Below are 12080 nucleotides of genomic sequence, written 5' to 3' on the forward strand. Positions count from 1 at the left end.
CTGCAAAATATACATGAGGATTTTCCGTTACATTTTTTTGTTCATTTACGTTGTATTTTTAAAGTGGCGATTATCTTGAAAATTTTCGTTGGAAACGGAGTACTAGCATAAACAGAAACTTTTGGGTACAACACCACCCTAGAACAACATGGCCACCTTAGGTCGCATGAAGCATGGAGCTTCAAATTTGTCGATGATTCATTCTGCCAAGGGAATTGCTCGTTTGAGCAAGCAGTTTACTGGCGTTAGAGGTCATGCTAGTCGTGCTGCGTTTGTCACACCTCCCTATCAAAAACTTGTTGAAAAGCTTGAACGTGTTCGGAAGATTCTTCCTAATGAAAAACTCACTTTGGCTGAAAAAGTGTTATATGCACATTTGACGAACCCAGAAGAAAGCCTTTCTGGTGTTTCTGCTTCGCAAATTCGTGGCTCTTTGTATTTGAAGCTGAATCCCGATCGCGTCGCCATGCAAGATGCATCGGCCCAAATGGCCTTACTTCAATTTATGACATGTGGTCTTGATCGTACTTTGATTCCCTCTAGTATTCACTGCGACCACTTGATTGTCGGTCATCGCGGTGCTAACAGTGATATCCCCGATAGTATTGCCAATAACAAAGAAATTTTTGATTTCCTTCAAAGTGCTGCCAAAAAATACGGTATCCAATTTTGGGGTCCCGGAAGTGGTATTATTCATCAAATCGTTTTGGAAAATTACGCGGCCCCGGGTGGGATGATGCTAGGAACAGATTCTCATACACCCAATGCTGGTGGTTTGTGTTTGTTTATTGTTTCTGTTGGTGCCGATGCTGTAGATGCCATGACCAATACCCCATGGGAGTTGAAGGCACCTAAGGTTATTGGTGTTCACCTCAAAGGTGCCATGTCCGGTTGGGCTACTCCTAAAGATCTTATTCTTCATTTAGCAGGAAGACTGACAGTTCGTGGTGGTACTGGTCATATTATTGAATACTTTGGACCTGGTGTTGAATCTCTCTCATGTACAGGAATGGCTACTGTTTGTAACATGGGTGCCGAGGTGGGTGCTACCACTTCCTTATTCCCCTATACCGAATCGATGAAGCGTTATTTAGAAGCCACTCACCGTGCAGAAGTTGCGAATGCAGCTGCAAATGTCCATCAACAGCATAACTACTTGGCTGCCGATGCAGGCGCTAAATATGATGAAATTGTCGAAGTCAATCTCTCTGAGCTTACTCCCTCTTTTAACGGTCCTTTTACTCCGGATTTGAACACCCCTCTTGAAAAATTCAGTAAAGCTATTGAAACCAACAATTGGCCCAAAAAAGTATCTGCTGGTCTAATTGGATCCTGTACCAATTCCTCTTACCAAGATATGTCCAGTGTGGTAGACGTTGTGGAACAAGCTACAAAAGCTGGTTTAAAGCCACAAGTACCTTTCTTAGTTACTCCTGGTAGTGAACAGATTCGTGCAACTATTGAACGCGATGGTATCACCAAGCGTTTAGAAGATGCTGGTGCTGTTGTCCTTGCTAATGCATGCGGTCCTTGTATAGGTATGTGGAAACGTGACGATACTGTATCTACAGAAGAGCCAAATGCTATTTTGACCAGCTTCAACCGTAACTTTCGCTCTCGTAATGATGGTAACCCATCTACCATGAATTTTTTGACTAGCCCTGTTATCGTCGCTGCTAAGATTTTCTCCTCAGACCTTGCGTTTGATCCTACTCGTGATGTCCTTAAGACCCCGGATGGAAAACCTTTTAAATTTACTCCGCCAACTAATATCGAACTTCCCCCCTCTGGTTTCACTTCTGGCGATACTTCGTATATTCCTAGTCTTAACCCAGAACCCCAACCCGAAACGGAAGTAACGATTGATCCCAAATCTACACGCTTGGAAGCTTTAAAACCTTTTGATACTTATAAAGGTGGAGAGATGGACAACTTAAAGGTTGCTATCAAGGTCAAGGGCAAATGTACAACAGATCACATATCTGCTGCTGGTAAATGGTTAAAGTATAAGGGACATTTGAGCAATATCTGTAACAATACTCTCATTGGTGCTGTTAATGCTGCTACTGGTGAGGTTAACGTGGCATATGATAATGGTGAAAGCATGAGTATTCCTGAATTAATGTGGAGATGGAACAGTAAAGGTCAACCATGGTTGGTTGTAGCTGAACACAACTACGGTGAAGGATCTGCTCGTGAACATGCCGCTTTGCAGCCTCGTGCTTTGAATGGTCGAATTATCTTGACTAAGTCATTTGCTCGTATTCACGAAACTAACTTGAAAAAGCAAGGTATTCTTCCATTAACTTTTGCCAACGAAGCTGACTATGATAAAATTGATGCTGAAGATAAAGTGTCTACTCGTGGTATCACCAGATTACTCGATGGTGCGTTGGAGGAGCCCATTACTCTTATTGTTACTAAGCAAGATGGCTCTATAGTTGAGATTCCTTGCAAACATACAATGAGCAAAGATCAGGTAGAATTTTTCAAGGCTGGTTCAGCTTTGAATCTAATTCGTGAAAAAGCTCGGGTTGGTGGGGAAGATCGAAAAATAATTGATTCAATCAAACAACAACCTGATCATTATGCTACTGTGAGTTTATACAACCAACATTTTATAGTCACCGAAGGTGACCAGTTGAGCCTACCCTTTCAAGCAAAAGGATTACAAGTAGGAGATACTATACGTTTTGATAAAGTTACCAGACTGGGCTCTAGGGATTATACTATTGTTGGCAAACCATATATTGACATTTCTAACCATACCATTGAAGCAACAGTGTTAGCACTCCCCAAAAGTGCATTGAGCGTTCGCGTTAAACACAAACGTCGTCATAGACATGATCGTGTAATGAAGCATAAACAAACCTACACAATTTTGAGGTAAGTTAAACATGAGACGTTTATAATGAAGACAAATACTAACCCAGGTAGAATCAACAAGTTAATCATTCATTAAAAGAATCTAATATTTTTTCTTCAATATAATCTTAAATAGATGCATACGGAGTTTAAAATATGTTAAAGAAGTAAAATGATAGATTGTATTAGTAGTACAGGATTATTTAGGGTCTTAATTACGAGAAAGGTGGATTAGATAAGAGTTTATTTATTAATTCAAATTTGGAATACCAAAATATAATGTAAACGTAAACTCAAGGTCGGCATGACTTTGCAATTGAGGTAGGAATACACTAATAAATGTGATCGCTGTTCTCAAATGATCACATAAGTAGGAGCATTAGAAAAAGGGTAGTAGGTATTTATCATTATTTAATCCATTAACTTCTTCGAGGAGGAGGAAGGTCTATGCAAATAAGTTATTATACAACCAATGGTTGAGTATGAGTCGCGCCCAACACAGCAAGTTCCAAAGTCCATACGCGTCGAACCCACACAGAGAAATCAACTCCCATATAATTTGTTTTCATAGCAGAATCCCACCAACACTTTCTTGCGGGTTTTTGCCAGAACAGCAAAAGTTTTTGGAAAACGGGGAAATAGTTCGGATCAGAAACAGGACCTTTATCAGCGGAAAAATCCAAGATCGACAGTGTAACTGAAGTTATGCATGCTCTATGCGGTTCCTGGGTCCTTATTTTCCATTCATCGTCTTCATTGAATCCACTATAACACAGCATACGAACTAGATTCTTTTCCGCAGATTCTTCAGGAGTTGAGCTGTCTACACGAAGGCAATCGAAAATGCGTTTTTCATCAAGTAACTGTTTAGCTACTTTCTCTTTTGTTCTTGCAAGATCGATGGGTTTCGTTTCCACAACTGACTGTTCTATGGTAGGAGGTAAAACATAAAATTCAATGTCTTCTTTTAAAAAGATTATTCCACACTTTCCAGGAAAAGACGGTGCTGGTGGCGATATGAACTGTATTTCATCGTTGATACGCGAATCCATCATCCGAAAATAGCTGATTATGTAGCCAAAAATGGAAGGATCAAAATCAGCTGTTTGAAAAATTAATGGTCGATTGTTTGTTAAGTATTCATGGATTTCATAGTCAAGCATTAAACCTCTTGGGAAAAGACACATTAAAACAGACTCAGGCAACGACAAAAGTTCGTTTCGGAATACTTCAAAAATAACACCTCTGACGAATAGCTGGATTTTTGGATTGACTTGCTCATAACTGCATGAAGTATCAGCTGCAACGATAGGTGCTTCTTGAGCCTGGGTTATTACGGAGGACATGAGAGACTGTACCGATGTCGTTCGCCTTAAATATTTTAGAGATCTTTTTAAGTATAATTATAAATCTTTCGTAAACGATTTATCCTAAAAATGAATACAATATGACATTTGGGAATAATATGCAGTTTCGTTGTGTTTACCAAAATACGGTAATTTTTAATGTAGTAGGTGTGAGCATAAGGATGTGAAGAATAAAAATTAAAGGAAGTAACATCATAAATTATTAGAGTAAATTCATAAATCATTAGACTTTTAATGGTAAAACTAAAGGTTGATTACGATGCCAAAACTTGATTAAGAGGGAGGCCATCTGAACGGGAGCGTCTTCATGAACAAAATGACCAGAAGCTGGAGATACTTCAAGTTGGTATTTTCCCTGCATTTGACCAATAATTAAGCTTTTATCTAATCGGTCTGCGGCTGCCACAATAAGCAGTTTACCACATGCCGATGTTAGAAATTTATCACTCAAACCGGTGAACCAATCTGACCAGAAAGGAGAAGTGGAAGCTAGATCCGTTCTCCATTTGTAACAGCTACTATCTTCCGAAGGGATTAACAAAGAAGGCACAGTGATGCATGCGGAACTGTGTTGCCGGATGGTAAGTGTTTTCAGGTGCCAGCTTATAGCTTCCTCTATAGAGGAAAAAGAGGAAGGACGTGTAGAAATATACCTACGCATATAGTTAAAAGACTCTATTGCTGAACCTTCAATGGCATCAATGATAACCAAACCCGAGACATTCGGCAGTCTCTTTTGAAATACAGCTTCTGTACAAATGGATCCACCCAGACTATGGCCAACCAAAATTAGCTTTTCTTCTAGGTGAAACATATTTTGAACATACTGAACTGCATGTACAAAATCATTTGTTAGTGTCTGTAATGACATGTCAGTTTCTGGTTGAACACTTGTTTCACCATGGGCTCGAAGATCCAAGGAAAGAAATCCTCCGGAATTATCTGAATTAGATAATAATTCAGGAATCATTGGAGCGAAAGACATAGCGCTTGAACCCGCACCATGCTGAAGCACAAACAAACAGCTGTCTGGCTGTGGCAGAGTTAAATACCCTATTATGTCCCCGTGACCGGTAGGTATTTCTATTCTTTCTTGAAAATAATTTCCCCAATTGCTCAGGCTCGGTTCATAAGGAACCTTTTCTTCTGGTTGCAACGGTAGTGTTTTCTTGAGATTCTGTTGAATTAATGATCTCAATGAGTGGTCCCGAAATGACATTTCTCATAAAATTATAAGTATTAAGCTCAATTTTCAGGTTCTTAAATCAAATAGGGTCAAAATTCATACATAGACTTGAGTTTTCCTTACTGGGGATAGTAAGACGAATACAGTTGCGCGTAGTAAGATGAGATACATTAGACGCGAATGCTCACAGTAATCGAGTATGACAAGCAAGATATCCAAAATTGTAATCAGTAAAGTACCTACATTTTTTTCCATCCATATTTAACATATACATATATATATATATATATTTATTTTCATGGATAGGAAAATACTTACTAAATATCCCAGACGACTAGAAAACAAGCTTCTATAAACCAACATATAGTATATTCTTGTAATTTTATTTAAGAAGGATTTTATTATATAAAATGAGAATGCATCTTCAAAGACTTCCTTACGTCCATTATGATTTTGGGTCATCACTAAGTGTTTAAGGCATGAGATTGACTCCTAAGATACCTATTAATTACGGGAATATGAGATAGATGCTCGCAACTGCTTTTTCATAAGTTCCAATCCTCTAGGAAGTGAAGTAGAAGGGGATACAAAGTCTACCAGTTGCTGTGGAAGGATAAGCTGGGGATTGAAATTTGAAAGATGAGGTACTTTACTTACACCAAAGAACTTCTTTCTTAGAATCGATCCCTTATTTGAAGCTTCTTCTAATTGACTTATTCCGATATCCTCTTCTTTTTGCAAATGCTTTCTCGACTTTGCTCGTGGATTCTTCACTGATACACCACCAGTGGTAGTCGGAGCGGAATCATACTTATGTAAAAGCCGATTGCGACTTCCTTCACGTACAGATTTAGGATTAGAAGAATCTGCCAGCCCGAATTTAGTAACCTCTTCAACTGATGGTTCGCTTGGTACGGGTTTCTTATTGAAAGTAGGGGTTTCTCTTTCTATAGGTTTAAAATGAGGCTTAATTCTTTCAAACTTGGGTGGAAATTCAGAATTGTTGACGCCCTTTCTCGCTGAATGTTCATCAGGTTGCATACCAGCTTTATCGGGAGAATCTGACCGACTTTGTGATCTTCTATCTTGGTAACCTGGGAGCTGTACTCTATTTCCTTGAAGAATGTTTCTTCTTTGTCTATTAGGACGAGAGTCTAGTTTGTCTAAACCGCCGTTTCGGGGGTTACCAACCTTTTTTCGGTTTGCAGAAGCCATACTTCCTTCTTTTTTCTCCTTCATTGACTTTTTTATATTATTAAACAAATCATCTAAAGACTGTCCTCCGAAAATTATTTCTGAATTCTTAGCATCCTTATTTCTTAAAGAAGCAGCCGTAGAAAAGCATTGAGATTTGAAAGACAAGAAGTAAATATAATTCTTCCTTGACTTAGCGACTTCCTCAACGTTCTTCCGCAAAAAATTCCTGTATGGCCCGAAGAACATCTTAGTAGGTGAGCGTGTTAGTACTTGACAAGTGAGTGAACCTGTTAAAGCGGTAGTCAAGTAGAAGTCAGAACATAGATAGAAACTGAGAATATAAATTTTTCTTTTTTCATTGTTTTTGTAAATTAATTATTTATACTCGCTCTATGCAGGTCTATGAATGAAATTTCTAAGCATAAAACAAAAACCATTCACGTATTTCATTCATCGAATATATAAAATTGAACATGATAACCATTCATACAGCAAACCTGTTTGCTATACGCTTTCAGGATTTAAGCATCCAGTAAATAACTGGAGAAATAACTACAGAAAGGACCAGTACAGCATGGTGAAGAGATTGGAATGTTTCTTTCGGTAAACACAATCCTTCTGTAATCCAAGTATCGTAAAAGTAGTTATAAAGGTTGCCATATGTGGCATCAAATACGCTCAACCATAATGTTTTCAAGCTAATTATTATTAGCTTCAATAAGACCTTTATCCTTCCATCAGATCCAAATCTGTTTATATTTTGGTTAGATTCTAACAAATTTTTTATATCAAACATCTCATTTTCAAAAAGTGAAGCATCGCTCTCAGAGAATCCGAAATATATGTTATTCATGAAGATACCGGGTAATTCACTCCATGCATCTAGCTCGATTCGCGTTGAAGTAAAGGCATATGAAGCATTCCGTAATAAAAGAAGAAGAAATACATTAGTTGGACTGTAACAGGGAATTTTTAAAGTAGCTTCTTCTGCATGACTGATTCGCTGCTGGAACGACGAATGCTTAACAGGCGATTTTGAAAACGCATCTTGTACATTCCCATGGGCAAGGACTTGCTTATTCCTTCGGATAGTAAATTTATCATTCTTCAAAATTAGCGTGTACATATTCGTAACATAGTCTGTCAACCCGCTTCGAGGAGGATTTTTTAGATGATAAACAAATTGGTTTTCATAACTACCAAAAGAAAAATATGCATAATCATACAAGCCGCATTTTTTTACACCAAATTCTATAAGGGGAAAAGTCGCTTCATTATCTTCATTAGTTGAATCTTTCTGACTGAGGAGCTTTATATTTGCATGCCCACAATCCCAATGGGCAGTTGGCTTTATCTGAAAAGACAGAGTAATCGGTATAGAAGAACTTTCCCTTGTAATCGGTACGTCGATATCACTGAAGACAACATGTCGTTTCCCAGGAGCAGTTGTTATAAGTCCATACTCATTTGCCAACAGTCTGTTTGGCGCTTCCACCAACTTGAAGGATCCTATCGCACTGTCCGAAGGTAAAAACCAACGATGGCTCCAGCTTTCCAAGTCTTTTTCTGTAAATTGTTCAGTAAATACTGCTGGAACGATACATGGCTAACAAATAGTTAATTCAAATAAGCTTCTATAATTTATTCGACTTCTAATTTTCCCGTAATTCAGCGGACATACGTACCTTGTAAGTTTTAGCGTTCAGCTGAACTGCCAATACCGTTGGCATTGACTGAAAGTAAGTGATTGCAATTATGGAAATTAATTGAAAAATATTCATATCTTCAAGGACTCGAGCCAAAATTGTACATGAAGACAATAAAGAGTCTTGTAAAGTTACAAGTCGATAGTCAATTGTTAAAGGTTTATTCTAGTGCATGTAGAAATGAAAAAACAAAGAAAAACGTCAGAATATAGAAAGGTATAGTCTTTCACTCGTTGTCGTGTTGTTTTGTTATGTTGCTTACGCTCATTTACGTTACTGACATCGCACTGCAAAGATCATTTTTTCAATTTTTTTGAAGTAGCATAAGCTAAAACAACAGTTAATATTGAAAATGGATCAAAGGGTTGAAAGCCAATCCTCAACTTTAGTCAAAAATCATCAGCAAGTTTATAGACGATTTTGATCAAAGACTGTACTTATGAAAGTCTCATTGTTTATTAATTTTGAATAGATTGTAGAAAAGCTACATATCTATGATTATTACGTGTAGTACGTGCCTTCTTTTCTGTGTAAACTACTGCTATACCAAAAGCCCAAGCGTAACTCAATAACCAAAATGAGCGAAACAACGTCTATTGAGAAAATCAGGCTGCTGCAAAAATTCCAATACGAAAAAGTACTAAAGGAGGATACAAAGAGCAAGATAGTAACACTTTACGGCTACATCGAGAATAAGGTCGCATTGGTGCTATTGGAAAAGACAGCTTTTGATTTGCATTGTATTAATCTTCAGGAAATCCCAAAGTATATTCAGGAAACTCGACTCGTGCAAAACAACGACGTTTTCCATTGGTACCTTAATACTTTCCTTCAAAGCAATGATCTCCCTTCTTTGAAAACTACTTTGATATGGCCTGCTGCGGAAAATGTAAGTTGTGCTTCGATTTTCTGGATGTTGATAATTTAACCTATTATTGTAGCATATTCGAAAGTACTCGGCCCAGAAGCGCAGAATGGTTCGGGAAACTCCAGAGATGTATCTTCAAATTGTCAAACCGTTTATAGAAACTCAACGGGGTCCTCAAATTAAATGGGTGAAGAACATTCTTGATCATGTGGCTGAAGCAGAACGTATAGTCCTAGAAGATTGTGATAAAAAAACTGGGTTTCTTGTTTTACCGGACTTGTATGTTTGAACGATTTGTGATGCTTGAAGCTCGCATCCTTCTTTGATGTGAGTGATATGTGCTTTCCTAACTTATTTTTTTTAGAAAGTGGGATCGACAAACTATGTCGTCCTTGAATTTGATGGCTATTGTCCACAGAGATGACTTAGCAAGCATTCGGGATTTGACTTTGGAACACTTAGACTTGTTAGAAAATGTCCGCTCTCGTGTGCTTAACGATGTTCCAAAAAAGTTCCCTGTACATAAAAACCAGTTAAAGCTATTCGTTCATTGTATGTATTTTTTTCGGGAGTATTAAAGACTTGACTTTCTAACGTTATTTTAGATCCTCCTTCTTACTATCATTTGCATGTTCACATTATGCATGTTGATCATGAAACTGGCGAAGGGTCATCAGTCGGACGTGCTATCCTTTTGGACGATGTGATCGAAAGACTGCAAAGCTGCAAAAGTGGCTATGCTGAAAAGACGTTAACTTATGGTATTGGGGAACAGCATTATTTGTTTAACGATTTAACAAATGCTTCTGACTAAAATACGGAATGCATGTTCAAAAAGCCAATACTGTCTGTTGAATAATGGGAGAATAGATATAGGATTGCTCAGAATGTAGTTGAATATTGATAAGAGCATTGTTGTATTTATACTTTAAGGAATTAATATTGTTTTTAAAGTCTATAGAATACAGAAGAAAAAAAAAGTTAAATAAGGGAAACAGCTCCTGCACGAACATAATTTGCGATAGCCGAATACTTCAAAAGCAAAATATCGCCGCGGTCCAGAGTCACATACTCATTTTCTGCCACCCGAAGATTTTCTTCAATAGTTTCATTAACCATACAGAAAACGGGACTATCCATGTCAGGCGCTGCTACCATACTGGTCCTTCCAATTGTGTCGTCCAGCTTATTCATCTTCATAGGAAGTTCACGAAGAAAAGAGGTCATATAGTGCCTATGTAAGAGTTGTTGATGCCGTAAAAGGTACTGTCGTTCAGTTGATGATAAATTTAGGAGGACACTTGGATTCGCCTGAATATACTGACCATAGTCATCAATTTTGCTCAGTCTTGTCCGTAAATAAGATCTTAAAACAAATTTAATTCGTTCAAGCTCAATTTGAATTAGCACGCTACGATAGCCAGTGGCATTGGCAGTTCCAATGGAACTTTGTAAAGTCTCTAGTTGAGCACGAAGTCTTTCTGTAACCCTTGTAACTACATCTTCCGCGAAAGGAAGCAATTCAGGAGCCATGCGCTCATTTAACCATTGTGTGCAGAGGGAAGAGTAATCTTGCTCGACTTCTGTTGTTGGTTCAGCTAGCAGTTCGTCCACATCCCAATCCATTTCTTTTTTTAAAACAGTAAGTTAGTGACTTATAAGGCGTTTGTTAATAATATTGGATATATTTTTAGAAGGTGAAGTCAAAAGTTACAGCAGCGTAATGAAAGCAGACGAAGCTTAATAACAGCTTAATTAAGCGACCTTTCAATGCAAAGTATCAGCTATTTGTGAGTTATTAGCATGAATTTTTGACCTTTTAAACTGTTATTGATTACTGTCTTAGACGTTGATATTAGTTAGGTTTTTTATAATCTTAAAAAATTGTAATATTAATAAAAAAAACCTTTAAAGTCCAATTCCATACTATAAATTACAAAACTATACTATTACAAGTCTATCGTGCTTTTCCCTTTATACCGCCTGTTGGATCGATCGCCAGCCCGAAGAAGTAAGTGATGAGCGTAAAGTTCTATTACCAAACGTCTATTAGACATATTAGCAATAACTTGCATTATAGAATCAGTTTTTGGAATTCCTAATATATGTTAGTTTAAATACCTTAATAAAAGGAGCTTTTATTATTACTTACGCACAACGGTATCGTTTCGCGTCACAAGAGAAAGCATATTCTTGCTTTCATGTACGCAAATTCCCTCGATTCCAATTCGAGAAGGACTTTTGCAGCGAATAACTCGCATGTAGGATCCATGATACTCTGCTTTAATCATTTTAGCAAGAAGGGACTCACCAGTGGAATTGCCAATTGCCTCGTCAAGGTAATTGCACCACATGGAGTATAAGGGTTCATATTGTTCATACTTTAAATGCTTGGGTACTCGATTTAGACCAAGATCTCGCTTTTCTTTCGAGGATAAGGATTTTTTTTTCTGACTTCGATGATCTACGGGTTGCTTTCTTTTTCCATCTGACATTGTTGGCACAAGCAGAACCGGTTTGAACGCGAGTTTTTCATTCACCACATCTTCAGCTTCTCCTTTCGTTAAAATTTTGCTTTGATGAACAAGACTCTCAGGAGTGACATGCTCTTTGGCATTTGTACGTTTTAAGGACTTGTAAATAGGATCTTCCATGAATAAAAAACCAAGTGATACAAAAGGACAATGACACGCTGAAAATAATAATATAAGAAATTAATGGATTTTGAAAAAAATGCAATGACAAATTTACACGATAGCAGAGGTTTCTTACTTCCTCTCGAACATAATTCTGAAAAAGGTATTCGCGTACGTTTCCCATATTGAAGTTTCTCTATGAGGATTTAGTAATATTACCAATAGGTAGGCAAACCATAATAGTAAGAAAAGCAA

At 37.6% G+C, this 12080-nt stretch overlaps 8 protein-coding genes across 8 annotated transcripts; 2 read left to right on the plus strand and 6 right to left on the minus strand.

Annotated features, from left to right (window-relative positions):
* Positions 1-113: 113 nt before the first annotated feature.
* On the plus strand, positions 114-3138 carry SOCG_01222 (aconitate hydratase/ribosomal protein subunit L49). Its single transcript, XM_013164177.1, has 2 exons — positions 114-2886; positions 2938-3138. Exons 1-2 carry the CDS (start codon positions 149-151, stop codon positions 2960-2962), a joined length of 2763 nt encoding a protein of 920 aa, XP_013019631.1. The 5' UTR covers positions 114-148; the 3' UTR covers positions 2963-3138.
* Positions 3026-4411, minus strand: SOCG_01223 (phosphatase activator). The gene has a single exon (XM_013164178.1). It carries the CDS (start codon positions 4209-4211, stop codon positions 3327-3329), a length of 885 nt encoding a protein of 294 aa, XP_013019632.1. The 5' UTR covers positions 4212-4411; the 3' UTR covers positions 3026-3326.
* Positions 4348-5668, minus strand: SOCG_01224 (carboxyl methyl esterase). Its single transcript, XM_013164179.1, has one exon. It carries the CDS (start codon positions 5449-5451, stop codon positions 4456-4458), a length of 996 nt encoding a protein of 331 aa, XP_013019633.1. The 5' UTR covers positions 5452-5668; the 3' UTR covers positions 4348-4455.
* A 254-nt stretch (positions 5669-5922) lies between these two features.
* On the minus strand, positions 5923-6861 carry SOCG_01225 (uncharacterized protein; the record flags this gene model as incomplete). Its single annotated transcript, XM_013164180.1, has 1 exon — positions 5923-6861. The coding sequence occupies one exon, from the start codon at positions 6859-6861 to the stop codon at positions 5923-5925; it is 939 nt and encodes a 312-aa protein (XP_013019634.1).
* A 29-nt stretch (positions 6862-6890) lies between these two features.
* SOCG_01226 (calreticulin/calnexin) lies at positions 6891-8603 on the minus strand. The gene is made up of 2 exons (XM_013164181.1): positions 8301-8603; positions 6891-8221 (listed from the first exon to the last, which is right to left on the minus strand). Exons 1-2 carry the CDS (start codon positions 8394-8396, stop codon positions 7130-7132), a joined length of 1188 nt encoding a protein of 395 aa, XP_013019635.1. The 5' UTR covers positions 8397-8603; the 3' UTR covers positions 6891-7129.
* Positions 8604-8898: 295 nt separating this feature from the next.
* Positions 8899-10003, plus strand: SOCG_01227 (m7G(5')pppN diphosphatase; the record flags this gene model as incomplete). The annotated part of the gene is made up of 4 exons (XM_013164182.1): positions 8899-9210; positions 9263-9468; positions 9554-9741; positions 9795-10003. 4 exons carry the CDS (start codon positions 8899-8901, stop codon positions 10001-10003), a joined length of 915 nt encoding a protein of 304 aa, XP_013019636.1.
* Positions 10004-10092: 89 nt separating this feature from the next.
* SOCG_01228 (GINS complex subunit Sld5) lies at positions 10093-11076 on the minus strand. The gene has a single exon (XM_013164183.1). The coding sequence runs from the start codon at positions 10813-10815 to the stop codon at positions 10171-10173; it is 645 nt and encodes a 214-aa protein (XP_013019637.1). The 5' UTR covers positions 10816-11076; the 3' UTR covers positions 10093-10170.
* SOCG_01229 (RNase P and RNase MRP subunit) lies at positions 11019-12064 on the minus strand. The gene is made up of 2 exons (XM_013164184.1): positions 11342-12064; positions 11019-11287 (listed from the first exon to the last, which is right to left on the minus strand). Exons 1-2 carry the CDS (start codon positions 11841-11843, stop codon positions 11139-11141), a joined length of 651 nt encoding a protein of 216 aa, XP_013019638.1. The 5' UTR covers positions 11844-12064; the 3' UTR covers positions 11019-11138.
* Between the last annotated feature and the right edge of the window lie 16 nt (positions 12065-12080).

Source organism: Schizosaccharomyces octosporus (genome assembly GCF_000150505.1).
Source record: "Schizosaccharomyces octosporus yFS286 unplaced genomic scaffold supercont6.3, whole genome shotgun sequence".
Lineage (NCBI taxonomy): Eukaryota > Fungi > Ascomycota > Schizosaccharomycetes > Schizosaccharomycetales > Schizosaccharomycetaceae > Schizosaccharomyces > Schizosaccharomyces octosporus.